At 31.6% G+C, this 21193-nt stretch overlaps 1 protein-coding gene across 1 annotated transcript in view; it reads right to left on the reverse strand.

Annotated features, from left to right (window-relative positions):
* The window catches only part of Sos2 (SOS Ras/Rho guanine nucleotide exchange factor 2), a 93970-nt gene that overhangs the window by 18766 nt on the left and 54011 nt on the right, over window positions 1-21193 (reverse strand). Inside the window, exons 12-18 of the mRNA XM_026391068.2 lie at window positions 19400-19522; window positions 14661-14764; window positions 11696-11918; window positions 10422-10541; window positions 10106-10268; window positions 3757-3874; window positions 1347-1519 (exon numbers count right to left, since the gene is read on the reverse strand). Of these exons, the coding sequence (XP_026246853.1) occupies window positions 1347-1519; window positions 3757-3874; window positions 10106-10268; window positions 10422-10541; window positions 11696-11918; window positions 14661-14764; window positions 19400-19522 (1024 nt within the window). The remainder of the gene's footprint in view (window positions 1-1346; window positions 1520-3756; window positions 3875-10105; window positions 10269-10421; window positions 10542-11695; window positions 11919-14660; window positions 14765-19399; window positions 19523-21193) is intronic.

The following is a 21193-nucleotide window of genomic DNA, read 5'->3' on the forward strand; positions in this document are numbered from 1 at the left end:
GGCTTGTAAAATGAATAGCTTAGTTTGTATATATTTTAAATGTACTTTGATTCAATCATAAAGAGGCATTCCCCTTCTCCAAAATGCTTTAAATGATGGTAAGAAACCTAGATCAGAACAAAAAAATCTATTGGCATATATGCTACTGAGATACAAATGTTTAAAGTATTATTTCAAGTATACCCAATGACAATGTAAAATTATTTCTGTGGAAAAAATATATTGTGAACTCTAATCTGACTTTAAGAACACATTTTCTTATTAGCCTTCTGAAGATCCACATAGAGAGGGTGGGCCCAATGAAACAGGCAACAAAAATTACTATTTACTTTAAAACAGTTATACGTCTGCATTTTAATTAATGGTATGCTTTAGGTCATTCTTTCTAAGGACTGTAGTGTATTTGAACTGGGAACAAAGAATAGTAACTATCTCATAATTCAGGAGGGTAGAAATGATAGTGTCTATTTTCATTCAATATGCCCAATTTGTAGATTCTGTTTAAGAGTATAGCATAATTTTTAACATAACAAGTTAAATTACAATATGTTCTCAATTTCAAATACATATGATATATTAAGTTCATTTAATATAAACGTGGTATCATAATCCACTCTAATTTAGATGGCATCCCACAGACATATTGGCAGAGTTAAAACTAAAATAATGCATTCCTATAATGCTCAACTTAAAATGAGACAAAGCCATAGAATACACTAAGCATAATGTTTCTAAGAGGGTTCATCATGAGATTTCCACTACCAAAATATTAGCAAGAATGTATGTTCCCAGTGAATTAAAGTATACCTGTAGGAAAGCCAGAAGATGCACACTTATGATATCACAGTATCAGTATTATACACCATTGTTCAAAATAGAACATCAGTTGATAGAATATTAAAGCCCTTTTGTGCTATGCATATATACCACTCTTCCAAACTCTTCTCCTACTTAAGCATAGTCATCTTCTGAGAAGATAAGTTATTTAATGTTATACTGGCTCACATAAAATATTTAAAATGGTTGTCCATCAATGATGAAATTAGTAGTGAATTTTTACTGCATGGACATCAGAAAAACTTCTTTTGTTCAACTTTGCCATTCGCTTTTTTGGAAGTGTTGCTTGAACCAACTCAACAAAGAAGTGATATTTTCAAGAGAAAGCACTTCATATTAATAACTGCAGATAGTGTAGGTATAATATTTAACATTGTTAACTACCAATTATTAACTCATTTTATTTACAAAGCAAAATAAACAGCATGATATGTGATTATGGTATTTCGTAGAGATCACCGAGTACTTAACACATTCCCTTTTAAAGACAAGGAAAAAAAAATATTTACCCTCATTTCTGGTTCTATTCGTAAACAATAAGGCTGATTCTGATACTGCTGAATTTCTCCAGTAATTTCTGCCACTTTTCTCCTCTTACTGAAATTGATTAAATCTTTCCCTTTCTTTTTTAAAAAATCATTATTCCCTTCTTCAGTCTTCAGAATATTTGTTAAATATATTCCTAGTGAAAAAAATATTTAAAGAAAATTTATTTTAAAATTGGTCATTTAATCAATCATTTGGGAAAACAATCTTGTAAAACTAAAAGACTTACTAGCAATTCCACTCCATAATGTTGATAAGGCAAGGCTCTGATAGACTTTATGATTATGATTAATTCTCCATCAAATTTTTTTAACATAGAAAAAAAATTTAAAATAAAAAGAAAATAAAGGCTACTAGTCTAAGAAATAGCAAATTAAGCTTTCCTAAACCGTGTTTACAAAGTCTAAATTATAAGTTTTAAATCGAACCAAAATTTTTAATGCTTGATTTTATTTTATTTATTTATTTTTCACATTACAACACTTTCAAATTTTTATTGAGTATGGTCTTATTACCTCTGTAATAATGCTTGATTTTAAATATTTATTTTCAATAATCTTTAAGTTATCATCAATATCATAAGCACTGCTGATTAATAAGAGTTCAGACTTAAATTGTTTTCTCAGAGCACATGATTTAGATTTAAAAACCAATTATATTTTAATCTTTCACAGTAGAAACTTTAATCTCCTTTTTTGAATAATTACTAATATATTTAAATTAGTAGTTATCAATTGATAATTTTGTTCCTCAGAGTGTATTGGAAATGTCTGGAGACATTTCTGGTTATCATGATGTGAGTGTTTCCAGCATATAGTAAACAGGAAACTAGGAGGCTACTAGACATCCTACAAGCACATGACATTTACTCATTTATTTGATTCATATGCCAATAGTGCTGAGGTTGGAAAACCTTGATTTAAATAAATTATACAATTTCAACAGTTTAGTCATACATCACATTATTATATTTATATAAAAATGATCCATAAGGCTAGAATGGAGGGGCTAGGAGTATAGCCTAGTGATAAGAACAGGTGCTTAGCATGTGAGAAGCCCTGGGTTAAATCCCCAGCATGAATGTGTGTGTGCCCGTGCCCGTGCGCACGCACATACACACACATACACACACACACACACACACACACACACACACACAGACTAGAATTAAGCTGAAAAACTGCTGTAACATTATAGTACAATATGTTACTCAAGTGTTTGTGGTGATGCTGTTGTAAACAAACACACTGTTGCTGCCCACCATATTAATGTATAGCACATAAAACACACCACATATACGACAGTGGTCCCATAAGATTATAATAGAACTGAAAAATCCTCATTGCCTAGAGATGTAGCTGTCATGATGCCAACATAACACATTTTTCAAGCCTCCATAAACAAATCTGTCAGAAAAGTATAGCATGTTTGTCTATGAACAGTACTTAATACTTGATAATAGTAATAAATGACTATGTTACTGGTTTATGCATTTACTATACTACACTTTTTATCATTACTTTACAACAAAAACGTTTACTACAAAACAGTATTCTATATTATGCAGCCTCACATGTATCATCTATGTTGAATGCATCAAGAGATCACATTCAAAGCAGAGGCACACACCTAAAGTTCCAGCTACTCAGAAGGCTGAAGCAAGAGGATTGCTTGACTCAGGAATTTGAAACCTGCCTGGGAAACACAGCAAGACCCCATTGCAAAGCAAAACAAACCAAACAGGCAATGTTGAGTAATTGACTTATACCATCTATAATTGTGTGAATACACTGTTTGCAGAACAGAATTGTTGCCTACTGATGCATTTCTTAGAATATGTCCTTGTCATTAAGTAATGCATGAATGTATTTAAGAAAAGTTCACTTTATAAAACTTTGCCTAATATTTAACAATTCTGAGTTTATTTTTTATTAGTGTATTAAAATTATACATAATAGTGGAATTAGTTGTTACATGTTTGTACATGCACACAATAATATGATTTGTTCAAAGTTGTTCCAATTCTGAGTTTTAACAAATCACTTAAAAGCCTTTAATAAAAAGAAAACGAATACTGTAGATATGACATAAATAGATAAAAACAATAGTTACCACTCTCTGAGTGCCTGTTCTGATAGAATTTGTATTAGGTCGTATAGATAAAATATTTTTAATTCTTATAACTCCATGAGGTAATTATTATAACTTGCATTTTACAGGCAAATAAATAATAGAGTTTTAAGTTTTATTTATCAATACAGATGAAAATAGACAAGGTAATATAAAATATGAACAACTGACCTCTAAAGACTGGCCTCTTTGGACTATAACACATTTTACCTCAAAATACTATATCCATCTTTAGTAACTTACCAAAAAAAGGCACACAAGGTGGATTGATTGACTTCAGTTTTACTAGGTATTTTTTAAAGTGATCTTGACTTAATTCCACAGCTTCATCTAAAATTTTCCGTTTTCTTTCCTGTAATGCCTTAAAAACATATAAAATGAGCATAATCTCCGTTTATAGTTCAATCAAATGTATGGATACAGAACTTTAGAAATTATAAAATTTTGCAAACATTTGATATTAAATATTTTTTAAAATTAAAATAAGAGAGGTAATCCTTTGGGCATTTGCCTAAAGTGATTTTTCCTCTTTTTATCTATAATATAAAATCTAAAACCTTAAGTTTTTCTAAAACAAATTAGAAGATTAAGCAATCAAAAAATTTCATCCTCAGGACCTTGATAGTCATAATTTTGATTAGCCAGAGTTTCAAGTCATAGATGTAGGGAGAATCATAATTGTTCAGCATTTAAGTACTTTTCCACTGAAAGGTCTTTTGGGGACAAGGGTGGAGTTTTGGTAAACAGATGACTACAGGAGGGTTAGAAAGCATTAACAAATTTAGTTAATGTAATAAACATAGGAATTTCTTTTTAAATTTCATTGTTAGATTTTCTTACTAGATGTTAGTTTATAACTTGATAAGAGCAAACATTATACTTGAGAACCATTCAATATATTTCCTTTAAGTTATGAAGAAAGAGTACACCATAGCTTTTATTCAAATCTATCCAAAAGTCCTAGCTAAAATGGACAAGAAACAAAATAAATAACTAGGAATTGCAAAGAAAAGGAAAAAAAAAAAGAAAGAAAAACGTCACTATTTACAGAAATTATGACTATCCACAAAGAAACTCCAAAACTCTATCTGCAAAGTGTTAATAAGAGAATTTACTAATGTTGCTGTGTCAAAAATCAACTAGATATGAAAATCTTTCATCGATAAGGAAAATAATTTTTTAAAAAAAGTCTAACATAAATCTAACAAAAAAAGTATGAAGTCTCTATCAAGAAAACCATAAGACAGTATTAAATGGGTAAATAAATGGAGAGATATACCATGTTCCCAGTTAGGAAGACTCATGACTGTAAATTGGCACTAATTGATTTTACAGATCTAATGCAACTTCTATTAAAGTTCCAATTTTCAACTTGGCAATGGTGGCACATGCCTGTAATCCCAACGACACAGGCTGAGACAGAAGGACTGCAAATTCAGCCTCAGCAATTTAGCAAGATCCTCGCTACAAAGCAAGACCCTGTCTTAAAATAAAAAGGGCTACAAATGTGACTCAGTGGTAAAATGCCCCCTGGTTCAATCCTCAGTACCAATAATAATAATAACAATCCAATTTTTTAAAATGAAGCTTAAAATTATTCTAAAATTTATATGTGAAAATAAAGGGCTAAGACTAAGTCAACCTTGAAAGATTGCTAAAAGATCTGCTCTACTTTCTTTTCAAGAATTAGTATACAAGTAGGCTGCGGTTGTAGACCAGTGGCAGAGCACTTGCCTAGCACATTTGAGGCACTGGGTTTGATCCTCAGCACCACATACATCTACAACTAAAAATAGAAAAAAATATAAAAAGACCAGAAACAGGACCACACATAAGGATACTAAATTTATGACAGTTGACACTATAGGTCAATGGGGAAAAAATGAATTAACAATAAATGAATGCAAACAATTGGGTAGCCTTATGGAAAAAAAAATGAAATAGTAGGGGTTGTGGCTCAGTGGTAGAGTACTTGCCTAGCATATGTGAGGCAGTGGGTTCAATTCTCAGCACTGCATACAAATAAATAAAATAAAGGTCCATTGACAACTAAAAAAATTTTTTTAAAAATGAAATAATATTCCAACCTCACCCCATATGCAAAACTCATTTCCACCTAGAGTAAGGATTTAATGAGAAAGATAAAACATTAGGATAATGGGGGGGGCAATTAAAGTGGAGAACAAAAGCATAAATAACAAAGAAAAAATAAGTAAATTTGACTACATTAAGAATTCTTGTTCATCAAAACACATCACAAAAAAGATGAAAAGGGGAGTTTCTATCTGGGAAAAGATAAATGATGAAATATTAGAATCCAGAATATAAGAGCATTTGTATATAACCATTTAAAGTTAAAAAAATTTCCACAAGAAGAACGAAGAACCAAATAGAGGTTCAAACTCATTAAAAATCAGGAAAATATAAAACAAAACCACAATAATGGAAAAGATAAAGGCCTGAAAATATCAAGTATTGATGAGAATATAAAATAACTGGATTTCATACATTTCTGATGGGAGTGTGCCTACTTGAGAGAACAACTTGGCATTATCTAGTAAAGTTGAAGACATCTATATCCTAAATTCTACTTTTAGAGTAATATATTTGGGTATATCAGGATATATATAAAGAATGTTAACAGCTATATTGTTCATAACAATTCCAAATGATTATTAACTAATGAAAAAATGATTAAATTTTGGTAAACTGATTTCTATAATTATGATATAGTTATGAAAAAGAATGAACTATAGCTACAAACAACATGGATCAATCTTAGGAATACAGTGCTAAGAGTCATTGAAGAATTATAAAATTAAGAAACATACAAAATAAAACAATATAGGTTAGATAAAAGCAAGAGAATTAAAAGCCTAAGATTCATTACAGTGAAAGAATGGAGGGGCTCTTAAACTGAATGCTAGGTACACAGATGTTTTTATTCTTTATGCCTTATATATAATTATAGAAATACTGTTGTCCAATAGTTTTTAAAATGAATGCTTAGCCTGTAAAATGAATAAACTGCCTCAGAGTTTTTCAATATCTGAGTTGAAATAATTAATCTGAACAGATAGTTAATTTCTTTAATATATAAAGTTCATAAGTCAATAAAATGCGAATACCCAAGTAGAAAAATTTTCAAACATAAAAATATTTTTTCTTCTTCTCCCTCCAATCACAACCCACTAAAAGAATTAATGAAGAAAGACATATGTATCTTTCCACACTATTCTTAATATTCATGCAACTCCACTTAGAGGTTTAGGGTTTGTTCTGTTTTGTTGTACTAATATGGAATCACACTATAGTCATTCAGAACTTCCTTATGATTTTTTCCCCACAAATATCACATATATTCTTGCAAGATAATGTACAAAAATGACATCATTTTTTTCTATAGAACAATATTCCATGTTATAGGTATAAGATAACATATTTAATCATTCTGCTGATGGACAGAAGAATATTTCTAGTTTTCTGCTACTACAATAATGCTAAAATAACTATATCTTCATACATATAACTTTATACTGTGGTGCTTTTATTTCTTTAGGATTTTATTTATTTAATATTCTGGGTCTGAGAGTATGTGTACTTTAAATTTTAACATACATTGCTGGGTTACTTTCCACAAAGATTTTACAAATTTACATTCCCAAAGGCAATATTAATATAGTTGAGTTTGTACCTTGTTAGCTTTCACTTAGAAAAAGTCTTTCAGAGTAAAAACACAGGAAGACCCCATAAATTTGGATTGATTTATGAGTCTATATATCAAGGCAGTATAAAAATGTTTATATTAAGAGCAACTAAGAACAGAACAGGAAGGAAGAGCATGAGGAAAAGACTAACAGTAAACAAAGACGAATGGGGGGAGAGAAAGGGAGAGAGAAGGGAAAGGATATGCAAATGGTAGGAGACCTTCAATGATACACAAAAGTATAAGAGGTTATGATGGGCAAGGGGGATGAGGAAAAAAAGGGAGAGAATTGAACAACAGCAGAGGAGGCAGAGAGGGAAGGTGGGAGGGGAGGGGAGGGGGGATAGTAGGGGATAGGAAAGGTAGCAGATTAAAACAGTCACTAATATGCCATTAGGTAAAAATGTGAGTATGTAACAGATGTGATTCTGCTATCTGTATTTGGGGTAGAAATGGGAGTTCAAAACCCAATGGAGTCAAATGTATGAAAGATGATTTATCAAGAGCTCTGTAATGTATGGAACAATCAATAAAAAAAAAAGAAAGAAAAAAGAAAAAAAATGTTTATATTAAAAAGCAGTCAAAATAAAGAGAGACACTGAAAAAAATATAGTTTGACTGTCTTCATATCTTTAATATATTAAAAAGTCCATAAGTAAAAATGCAAACATCCAAAAAAAATGAAAGAAGACATGAATTAAATAAATCATAAAGAAACAATAAAAGTGACCAATAAATACATTTTAAAATATCCAATATCACTAGTGGCCAATAAATACATTTGAAAATATCTAACCTCACTAAAAACACAAGTTTAAAATGAGAATTTTTAGTTTTGGCTGATGAAGTCTTTAAAGTTTTTAATACAGTAATACCCAGAGCCATTTATCATTTCTTGCTAAAAGACACTTGGCAAAACTACCATCTTTAGAAACTTCTAAGGAAATAATCATATTCTTTTTTTTTTTAAAGAAAGAGAGAGAGAGAGTGTGTGTGTTTTTAATATTTATTTTTTTTTTTAGTTTTTGGTGGACACAACATCTTTTTTTTATTTTTATGTGGTGCTGAGGATCGAATCCAAAGCCCTGCGCATGCCAGGCGAGTGCGCTACCGCTTGAGCCATATCCCCAGCCCCAGGAAATAATCATATTCTTAAAAATACATCTACATATGGGTGGTCCATGATAAATTATTTGTCACAACAATAAAATCCAAAATAACTTAATTGTTCCACAACAGAATGATGGAATAAATTATGGTTTATGTGTGAGACAGAAAACTATGTAGGCATTAACAATCTTGTTTTTGACAACAAACTAAAATAAAAAAGTGTTAAAGAGAAAAATATGTAGGCTACAAAAATCTACTTACAATATAATCTCAATTTTGTTATTAAAAGACATAAAGTCTATACACTAAACACATTATTTTATAATTTAAAAGATAAAATTTTAGAAAGGGTTCTTTCCATATTATTTTTTTTTACTATATCTAAAGGTGACACTTCTCAGAGGAAGATATACAATCTATCAACAAACATATGAAAAAACGTTCAACATCTCTAATAATTAGACAAATGCAAATTAAAACAACTCTAGGATTTCATTTCACTCTAGTCAGAAGAGTAGTTATCAAGAAAACATGCAAAAATTAGTGTTGGCGAGGATGTAGAGGAAAAGGCACATTCATACATTGCTGGTAGGACTGCAATTGGTACAGCCAATCTGGAAAACAGTATGGAGATTCCTCAGAAAACTTGGAATGGAACCACCATTTTGACACAGCTATCCCACTCCTTGGTCTATTCCCAAAGGACTTAAAAACAGCATACTATTGGGACAAAGCCACATCAATGTTTATAGCACCACAATTCACAACAGCTAAACTGTAGAACCAACCTAGATGCCCTTCAATAGATGAATGGATCAAGAAACTGTGGTATATATACACAATGGAATATTACTCAGCAGTAAAAGAGAATAAAATTATGGCATTTACAGGTAAATGCATGGAGTTAGAGAATACCATGCTAATCGAAGTAAGCCAATCCCCAAAACCAAAGGTCGATTGTTTACTCTGATAAGTGGACACTAATCCATAATGGGGACAGGGGGATGGGTTGAGTGGAGGAACTTTGGATTGGCCCAAGGGGAGGGAGCATGGGAATAGAAAAGATGGTGGAATGAGATGGTCATCATTACCCTAGGTACATGTATGATTGCACGAATGGTGTGATCCTACTCTGTGTACAACCAGAAATAAAAAATTGTGCTACATTTGTGTACAATGAATCAAAGAACATTCTGCTGTCATGTATAATTGATTAGAACAAATAAATTTTTTAAAAAGTTATTTGTGTAATTATATTTAATATCATTTGTCATTTATGGGAGACTATCAAAGTGCCATTGAAGAAATTCATGTGAAACTTTATTACATTTAGGTTAAGCACATTAAAAAGAGGTACAGGTCCCATATTCTTTGACAAATCCTAAACTTACTAGTATATATTGATATATTTTTAAAAATATCTTTAAGTTTCTATATTTAAGTGGAAAATATGGATTCATTCAAAGATAAATTCAAGCCAGGAGTGGTTGTAATCCTAGGTACTTGGGAGGGTGAGTCAAGAGAATCAGAAGTTTGAGGTGAGCCTCAGCAACTTAGTGAGGCTCTAAGCAACTTAATGAGACCCTGTCTCAAAATGAAAAATAAAAAGGGCTGGGGATGTAGTTCAGTAGTTGAGTGCCCCTAAGTTCAATCCATGGTACCAAAAAGGGGGAAAAAAAAAAAGATTAACTCGAAAAGACAGGCAGTAGGAGCAATCTCTTTGATATTAATTTTATCTTCCCCCAAAAGGATGAAATATTTAAGCCTAAAACTTACCTCAAAGGTATGGTCTAGTCTGTACACTGACACTGAATTTACTGCACTGACTATCTCCAATACGCCATTGAAATTATTCAAATCTTGAAAAACTTGCAGAATTTCTATAATTCTACTTAGTACTGCCACCCGTTCTTCAAAATTTTCTGCTTCCACAATGCATCTAATAACAACAACAAAAAATCCACGGCTTAGAAAAGTTTCTCCACCTAACTTAGGAAATAAGAAACTTCTTTAGAGCCAGAATTCAAGCTTAAATAGGGACTTATTATGATGATGATTAAGAAGCAATAATAAAGAATAAACAAAAACTTACTTTTCAAACCACAGGGTGAGGTTTGTGGTATGGCGAATCATTTTTAATAAATTTGGAGAATTTATCTCTTTATCTTCTTTGGTCCACACACTCCCTACAAGTTCAGAAGGCTGGACTTTCCTAGAAATAAATTTTAAAAAAATCAGTACAACTTAATCTATCTATAAAGGATTAGTATCAAGATTATTTAAAGATCTGCTAAACTTAATTTAAAAACAGATAATGAAAAACATGAAAAAATATTTTCTCTCAGGAAAAAAAACTGCAATAAAATTCCATTTTATTATTGCCAAAGCCACAAAACCTCAATAATATCAAATTGGTAAGAAATGATAAAATAATCTCCAACTCCAATATGCAAGTAAAAATTGATACAACCACTTTGTAAAACAATTCAGCAGGATCTTCCATTACTAAAGATATACATACTAGCTGACCCAACAATTCTATTGCTAAGTACATTCCTATGTAAACTCTTACAGAAAGTTACAAGAACTCATTCACAAGACTCTTCAGTGAAGCACTATTTACAGAAGTGAAAAACGCCAAACAATCTACCAGTTCACCAAAAAAAGAGACTGAATAAACTGTGGAATACTCATAGAATGGCTAAAATAAGTGAACTAGAACTATATTCATGGACTTTAACAGATATCAAAAAGAATATAAGTAAAAACATGATGTAGAATAAGTATGTTTAAAATGTACAAGCCAATACTATATATTATTTAGGAAAATGTGTGTATGTATATATAGAGAGACAAACAGAGGAAGAGTAAGCATCAAATTCTGGGTAGTTGTTATTTCTTGTGGGGAAAGGAGAGCAATGAATTAGGGAGAATTATAGAACTTCAATTTCATCTGTAATGTTTTTGTTATACATGAGCACTCATTACATGGCTGCTTATCATTAGGATAACTTCTCTAGATATTTATATTTCAAATGAAGGCTCCTGGATACAGAAAAGATTTTAATGGAATGATAGTGGCAGGGGCTTACTGTTGAATAGTTGTTACTATTGTACTGCATTAGTCTTCCTACCATTCCTCTTGTGAAGGATTGCTCATCCTTAATCTAGGTCTATATAGCAACATGTTAGAAGACTTACCTACAGGACATACTGTGATTAAAACTGCTATGAGCTTCCCTCCAAACCCAGGAAAATAGATGAGATATTTTTAAGCAGTCATGATATGTAGCAAAATGTTTAAAAAATAGGTAAGAGGTATGCTCAAGGTTTTTGAAAATAGACCAAGAAATAACAATTACCTACCTGTAGAGATCAGATTCCAAAAGTGTTAACTGACGAGCAATTTCTATTGGGTGAAGTGTCATAAGATCAAATGTTTCAAACTGCCCTGGTTTACTGATATGCCATTCAATTGGTGGAGGTGGACTTTCAAAGGTAATATTATGGCTTATTCCATTTGCCTGAGCTTGCTTCTTCCTCTTGATTATCTTAGCAATTGACTCTACCCATTTCTTCATAGCTTTCCCTAGAAAAAAACACATAATTAGAATGTCTTTTACTTGTCAGACATAACTGTAAATCTTCATATTTTTAACGTTCACCCAACTTCAACAATTATTAACTCATGGCAAATTTTTGCTTCATCTAACCCCAAATCATGCCATTCCTTCACTCTGTTGTTTTTTGGTACTAAGAACTGAACCCATGGATGTTTTCTTACTGCACTACATCTCCAGTCCTTTTTGTTTTTCATTTTCAGACAGGGTCTTGCTAAGTTGTTGAGGATCTCACTAAATTGTTAAGGCTAGTCTTGAACTAGTGATTCTTCTGTCTCAGTCTCCTGAGTTGCTGGTATTACAGGCATACACCACTATACCCAGCTCTAGTTATTCTTTAAACAAATTCAAAAATCATATCATTTTGTCTATATTTAAGTCTTTTAAAAATAATCATTAGGTCATTATGACATATAAAAAATGAAGCATTTTTTTTCTTTTTTAAAATTTGTTTTTAGTTATACATAACAGAATATATTTTGACCTCCCATTCTTGTGGTTGTACATGAGGTGGAGTTACACTGGTCATGTATTCATTCATATATGAACATAAGAAAGTTATGTCTGATTCATTCAACTTTGTTTCCTATTCCCATCTCCCCTCCCTCTCCTTCACTCCCCTTTATCTAATCCAATGAACTTCTATTCTTCACCCCCTGTTATTGTGTGTTGGCATCCACATATAAGAGAGAACATTTGGCCTTTGATTTTTTGGCTTATTTCACTTAGCATGATAATCTCCAGTTCCATCCATTTACTGGCAAATGCCATACTTTCATTCTTCTTTATGGCTGAGTAATACTCCATTGTGTATATATACCACATTTTCTTTATCCATTCATCTGTTGAAGGGCACCTAGGTCGGTTCCATAGCTTAGCTATTTTGAATTGAGCTGCTATAAACATTTATGTGACTTTGTCAAAAAGTGAGATCTTAAAATCTTCAAATCGTTGGTTAATATTCAAATTTCTATCTCTTAAATATTTTTCTTATAGTTAATTTGTTTTAAAAGGACATAAATAACATTTACTTAATTATATTTAGTCCATATGTCCTAAGTTTCCTTAGGACTATAGGTTCTCCCTTTATGTCTCATTTTTGCTTGCAATTTATTTGTTGAAGAAATGGAATTGCTTGTCTTGTGGTGATTCTCAAGTCTGTCTTGCCAACTGTACCCCTGTGGTATCATCTGCCATGTTTCTCTATCCCCCCTATTTTCTGAAAACCAGAGACATAGAGATTGATGTTTTTGTTTGTTTTAGTATTGGGGACTGAACCCAGGAGCACTTAACCACTGAACCTCATCCCCGGCTCTTCTCTTTTTATATTTTATTTTGAGACAGGGTCTTATTAAGTTACTTGAAGACTTGCCAAGTTACTGAGGCTGATTTTCGATCCTCCTGCCTCAACCTCCCAAGCTGCTGGTATTATAGGCTTGTGCCACTGTGCCCAGCGAGATCAATGTTTTGACATGAATACTTGCCAAGAATACTTTAATAGGATTCTTAACCAATATCTTATACTGTTACATAAAACACAAATGTTCTTAATATAACATATGTTTGATGACACATATTATAGCCTGGAATTTTATCACATAGGCTATGTTTGAAACTTCAAGTTGGAAATTCCTATCTTTTAGACACAAAAATGTATTCCTCTGGGGGCTGGGGTTGTGGCTTAGAGGTAGCACGTGCAGGGCCTTGGTTTGATCCTCAGCATCGCAGGCGCTGGGTTTGATCTTAGCACCACATAAATGTAAAATAAAGATATATGTCCACCTAAAACTAAAAAACAAATATTTTAAAAAATGTATTCCTCTGGAATATGTTTCTAAGAGAGGAAATATTATTTTAAAAAGCTGATAATCATCTAAAATTAAAGAACCAGATTAAGGAGAATAAAAAAGCATAAAATTGCTGGGTGTGGTGATGCACACCTAAAATCCCAGTGGCTGGGGAGGCTGAGGCAGGAAGATCATGAGTTCAAAGTCAAGCCTCAGCAACTTAGCAAGACCCTAAGCAACTCAGCCAGACCCTGTTTCTAAATAAAATATAAACAAAGGGCTGGGAATGAGGCTCAGTAGTCAAGTGCCCTGCCCCTGAGTTTAATCCCCAGTACCAAAACAACAACAACAAAAAGCATAAAATTATATATATATATTATTTATTTAATGGAAAAAAATGGCAAACTTGAGGTGACATAAAATTAAATAGCTTTAATTTATTAAAAAGGACTTTTGACATTTTTAAAAGCAATATTCTCCTTAAAAACTTAAAAGGGGGGGCTAGGATTGTGGCTCAGTGGTAGAGCGCTCGCCTAGCACGGGCGGGACCCAGGTTCGATCCTCAGCACCACATAGAAATAAAGGCGTTGTGTTGTGTCCATTTACACCTAAAAAATAAATTAAAAAATAAAAAAAACTTAAAAGGGGGTTAAGAGTATAACTCAATGGTATGGCACTTGCCTAGCATGTGCAAGGGCCTTGGTTTGATCCTCAGCATCGCAGACAAATAAAAACATGAGAAGACAAGGTTCTAAGACTTTATATGGTTCTAAATATATGTGAGCTTACTGGAGTCTATAAAGATCATTCCAAATGTTATTTCAGCTTTTTAAAAATGGAAAGCAATTTATATTCTTAGTCATACAATTTTGAAAATAAGCTCAAGTGCAACATAAGAGTCAATCAAAACTTTAAATAATATACCTCTTACACTTGAAATGAAGGATTCCAGTCTTTTAAGCAATTCCACATCTCTTTCAAAGTCATAAAAATGGTGTTCAACCCAATGGCGAAATACATTTAAAATCCTGGTAAAATAAAAGAATCACATTTTAGTGAAATCTTCAATTATACTTTTTTACTTCTATACTTCTTCATTATACTTCTTTCATTTTTCTAATGCCATGGCGATAGTTTTATATGCAACAACCAATATAATACTTAGAGTCTCCATTTTTAATGAATACCTTAAGTGCTTCAATAATAAGAAGAAAATCAGTCTCCAAACTGTACATTATTTTTAAATTATACTTTAGCCAGGAGTGGTGGCACACACCTGTAATCCCAGCTACTTGGGAGACTGAGGCAGGAGGATCGCAAATTCAAAGCCAGACTAGGCAACTTAGTGAGACCCTGTCTCAAAATAAAAAATAAAGGGCTGAGGATGTAGCTCAGTGGCAAAGTGCCCCTGGGTTCAATCCCCAGTACTGCAAAAAATAAAAATAAAAATTATACTTTAAAATATGTATTTGTATAAAGATTATGGTTTCTGTGCTTAATCACCAATTAATGTTAAGGAAAAATGTCTTTTATTTATTCATATATAAAAAATACATGCTCTATAATAGAAAAGTTATTTTAAGTTTTTAATTGAAAAAGTATTTTAAGCTGTAAATTTTAATGTATTTTTCGTATAAAATGGAAAATTAACTAAGATTTTATTGTATTTGGTTCTAAATTCAAGTGCTAGCCTAGTGTCGTGGCACATGTCTATAATCCTAGTGACTTGGGAGACTACAGGAGGAAGACTGAACTTCAAGGCTAGACTCAGCAATTTAGCAAGGCCCTAAGCAACTGAGTGAGACCCTGTCTCAAAATAATAAATAAATAAATAAATAAATAGGGCTGGGTATGTAGCTCATTGGTAAAGCACCCTTCTGTTCAATTCCCAGTACTCCTCCCAATAAATAAGTAAATAAATAAATAAATAAATAAATAAATTCAAATGCTATCATCAAATTTCCCTGTAACCTACAAATATGCCTATTACCTTATTTCATTTTAAAAGACAAAAATATTTTTGTCAAGAGAGTGATTTTGTTTTGCATATCACAAAAATGATTACTCCTGATCTTGCAAGTATTTAATTATCTATACAAATATGAAATGCTCTCTACCAGAGACATCCTAATAATATTACTTTTCTTCATTACTTCAACAAATGGCCATTTTCAGGTTAGATTTTATTTCCCTACCACAGACAACTATATTACTCTCAGACTATGCAAGTACATTTAATTACCAGTCTTCATCATGCTATTTATATTAAAACAACGTTAAGTCATTATGGTCTGGTAAGTTCAGGAGCTTAGAAAATATATCAAAAGATCATAAATTGTTAGCTTCACTTATATCAGTTCGAACAGTTCTGCTTATATTTTCTTTCTAGTTTCTATAGCATTGATGTAATTTTAAAATTACGATCAGATAAAAGAAAAAAGTCTAATCAGACTTCATCAAACTTAAAAACTTCATCTCATCAAAGTATCATTAAGAAAACTAACAGGCAAACCACAATCTGGGAGAAAATATTTACAAAACCTTTTTCTGACAAAGGACTATATCCAGTCCTACTCGATATACTTATACAACTTAGTAATAAAAAGATAACTCAACAAATGATAGACATGAGTCAAACCTATTCTTCAAAGATGAAGAATGACTAGCCAATAAGAGACAGTAAAATGTTCTCAACATCATTAGTCAATAGGAAAGAACAAATTAAAACCACAATGAGATACCACTATACACCCAACAGTATGGCTAAGGTATGAAGAATAACATCACTAAACAATGGTGAAGATATGCAGCAATGGAATGCTCATATATTGCTGGTGAGAATGTTCAGAAGAAGTTTTGACAGTTTCTTTTAAAACAAAACACACATCTATATTATGTCCTAGCTATTCCACTCGAGTTATTTACCCAAGTGGGAAAAAAAGAAATACACACACCCACGCACACTCACATTCACAATAAGACTTCTAAGATAAAGTTCATAGCAAATTTACTCATAATCAAAGAGGAAAAAATGCCCAGGTATCCTTCAATGGGAAAAATACATGAACTGTGGTGTATTCATATAAGGAAATAACTATCTTAGTAATAAAACAGAAAAAACCATTGATGCAAGCAACATGGATGAACCTCAAAAGCATGTTGAGTCAGGCATGAAAGTTATAGAATCCATACCTTTCTTTCCCATACTAGTCAGAGTCACACCCACAACAGAAATGAAGTAATTCAGACTTGGGGATGGCACCAAAAGATCTCAGAAATTATTATCTCCTAAATTAACAAGTGAATTACAACTCCTGAACAGAGAACAAGGAATGTAGCCTTTGAATGCCTCTTTAAAAATACTTGTTCCCCCTGATCAGCAGAATCATAGCCTCTGGGACTGGAGTCCCCTGTGTTTCCTTTTTGCTAGCAAAGCAATAAAACTTCTCTCTCCTTTTCATCAAAACAAAAACAAAAAAGTGTAAAAATCAATTTATACAAAATTCTAAGACAAGTAAAAGAGTAAATAGCAGGATAAATCAGAATACTACCTTTGGGCAGTAGCAACAAAAATTGACTAGAAGGAGCACAAGGGAACTTTCTGGGTTGTGGTCTATCATTCTGTATCTTGAAAGGAATTTGAATTACAAAGACATTAAAATTTAACCAAAGTACACTTAAAATGTGTGTATTTCATGTTATGAACATTTTAGAACAAATGAATAATAAATACTGAAATGTTATTGATATATAAGTTGAAGTATTTAAGAAATAGTGTACTTTGAAACACATTCAAAAGATTAGGTGATTAATGAACTGAATGAAAAATGACAAATAAATATATGTGATAAAAGTAAGTAAAATAAAATGTTAACAGTTGATCTGATGGGTTTATCATTGTTCACTATGAAATTCTCTCAATTTTGCTCTTTTTTAAAATGTCAGAATAAATTGCTAAATAAAATAGATTAGCTTACATTTTACTAAAATTCCTTCAATGCTCACAGAAAAAATTTAACAAACTGGCTTGAATTTCAAAGCCATCTTCAACTCTACCCCAATATAGTTAATCTCCTCTATTACAACTTACAATACAATGTCTTCATTCTTCTAAGTTCAATTTCCTTACCTATTTCCTCTGCACACCATTCTCAATCCTGTCTTTTTACCTTTGTTCATACTATTTCTAGGTACCCTCAATACCTTCAATCACCTTTCTGCATATCTAAATTCTACACATCCCTTAGGGACAATCTCAGATTTTACCTCTTCTAAGATGTCTTCCCTAACTACTGGAGTCTAATCTTAGCTATTCCTGAAGTTTTATAGGGGTATATTTTTGTGAGCCATTGAACTATTCAAAGTAGTATAATGTATAACTATTTCATGTATCTTTTTACCCCAATAAAATCATAATATTATGGCACCATATCATGACAGTCTATTATTTTTGTATTCACCATAAGTAGACAAGTATACAACTGAGAACATGCTTAGATATAAACAGTTAAAGAATTCACATGACTGAGATCTAAGATCTTATTTCCTGTCTGCCCTATAATAGGGACCTCATAAATGTATGCCTCATTTGAGTAGATTAGTACAAATGCATCACAGTTACTTGAGAAAAATTATTCTTCTTTCTTGCTAATGTAATGGGTAAAAAATCTCATTTTCTTTTATAAAGAATGATATGTTAAAAGTTTTGGCTAAAAGACATATAGCTAGGAACACCATTATTCCTCTAAAATTGAATTTATTTATGGTAATTATCCTGGAAAATAATAAATCCAGTTCAAAGCTATAATTTATTAGTTAACAGCAATCAAGGAAACAATATTTAGAAAAAATTTAGATCATATATAGTTAATATGATAACTCAATATCCAATGATAAGGGGTAGATAATACTTTAATTTTCATTTGGATTATAAGAAGGTTAAAGGAGAGCTTCCAATTTTTAATGCTTAGTGAAACAAAAACATAATGGCTCAAGAGGTCAGATATGGTCCCATCCTGTCACTCCCTTTACATGACCCAAGTTCAAATTACTTAATTGTACTAAGTTTTCCATTTCTTCATATATAAAGTTAGAATAATCATTGTGTTGCACCATAAAAAAAATTGTGTTTTGAGGATGAGATTAAAAACAGATAAAGCACTTAGGGTAATATCTAGCACAGAAAATACCTAACAACTGGCAACTCTATAATTAAATCTATTATAGAAATTATTGCAATGATTCCTTAGGTAACTTTACATAGGATAAAGAGTAGGAAAAGCAGTAGAACTTCCATAAATATTAAAAAGTATAAAAAAACAAACAAGGACCAAGTAACTACCATTACAATGGGACATAAGGGAAATAAAGTGGAAAGCTGACAGTAAGCAAGCTTATATATGTAAGTTTTACTTATAGTAACACACATTTATTTTGATCTGTAAATATATCACATGTCAGAGAGAGCTGATGTAAATAACATGGTATACTTATATAAATTTCTTCAGGATATTTATTTAAAATAGCTTCACAGTGAAAGGAATTTGGAAATTTAACTGTCATAAAATTAACAATAATATTTATATTTAAATTAAGAGCTAAGAATGTTTGTGTTAACTATATACTGAAAATGGCACATAAGAAATGTAATATTCAGGTCAAACCTAAGTTGTACTGGTTGGACGTATTCCTTTCGGAATCTTTTAAGGTCTGCACTGATTGGCTGCTCGCCTTTCTCTATTGCCAATTTGTCTGCTTCAGTAGGTTCTGGCTCTGGAATTTCAAATCTAAGAAGAAAACCAAAAGGACAGGAATTTGTTCACACATAAATGAAAGATATTTTAAATACAACAAAAAAAAATTTGACCAAAGAATCCCCTTTCCTATCACTTTGTAGAAAGTGCAATTACTGTTAAGCCTTCCCTGCAGTACTCCATACTACACAAGTACAAAAATTGCCTTCAGCTATATGATCCTAAGATTTTATATCAAATCTTTATAAAAAGTTTTTTATGATTAGCATTAATCAACCAACAAAGGGTTCATGGAAAAGATCCAAGAAAAGATCCAAGAAAAGAATCCACAGGAATATAACTTCTTTAAAGATCAGAAAGAGCTGGGAGACTTAGTGTATGCCTGTAATCTCAGCTACTAGGGAGTCGAGGCAGGAGGACTGCAAGTTCAAAGTCAAACTCAACAATTCAGTGAGACTGTCTCAAATAAAATAAAAGAGACTGAGCATGTAGTTCAGTGGTAGAGCTCTAGCTAGCTTCTTCGAGTCCCTGTATTCAATCCCCAGTACCATAATGTGAAAGAAAGGACTTATCTAACCATCTATCCTTAATATTTATATCATAAAATGAAAGCGGACTAATCAATTTCCTTAAATATGTGAGTATGAAATTCAAAAAGGAAGCCCAAGATGAACTTTTAAATTAAGAACATAACCTAAGTGGGTAAGGTAAAAAATCAAAATTAAAAAACCAAAAACCTTGCCTAACCAGAGGAAATATAGCTATAATGTAAGTTAGGAAATATAGCTATAATGTAAGTCTAGCAAATATACTTTCCTTATTTTGGACACAGAAATAGAACAATAGATTTTCATAACATATTATACTAAGTCTAGTAAGTTTAATTTCATAGAACAAAATGGAAATAGGGGTCAAGACAAAATTTTAGTTAAGTTTATAAACGTAAAACAAAAATCATTTTGTAGTTCAGATTATATATGTACATGTGTGTATATACATATACATATTTGTGTATGTATATATGTATTTTAGTACATTTTGTTTTTTGAAATTGGATCTCATTATGTTGCACAGGCTGTCTGAAATAATCCTTCTGCCTCAGTCTCCCAAGTACCAGAATTATAGACCCATTCCATGACATCCAGCCAGGTTCTTTTTTTTAAACTACAAAGCATTTAAAGTACCACTAAGTAAAAAACATTCAGTTAAAAAAATTTTTTCAATTTAAAAAATGTTTAAATATTAATAAAGGAATAGTTTTTTAGGCTTAATAATAATACATGATTTATTTAAAATAAAAATTCTTAACTTTCAGAGATACACATAGAAGTATTTACAGACAAAATATGTTTTCTGAGATCTACTTCAAAATAATCCTGGGGGTAGAATATTTAAATCTGTAGGGAAGCAGATAAAACATGAGTTGATAATATTGAAGTTAGATAATGGATAAATGGGTTCATTATATTTTCTGTCTACTCTTGCACATGTTTGAAATTTTCCATAACAAATTTGTTTTAAAATCAAAAAGTGGAAAATTCCCTTAAATAACAGAACAAATTTTACTATAATGTTGTTTTTTTCTCTCTAAATTGGGTCTTTAAGGGGCTGGGATTGTGGCTCAGCAGTAGAGCGCTCGCCTAGTACAGGTGAGGTGCTGGGTTCCATCCTCAACACCACGTAAAAATAAATACATAAAATAAA

Source organism: Urocitellus parryii, chromosome 6 (assembly GCF_045843805.1).
Source record: "Urocitellus parryii isolate mUroPar1 chromosome 6, mUroPar1.hap1, whole genome shotgun sequence".
Lineage (NCBI taxonomy): Eukaryota > Metazoa > Chordata > Mammalia > Rodentia > Sciuridae > Urocitellus > Urocitellus parryii.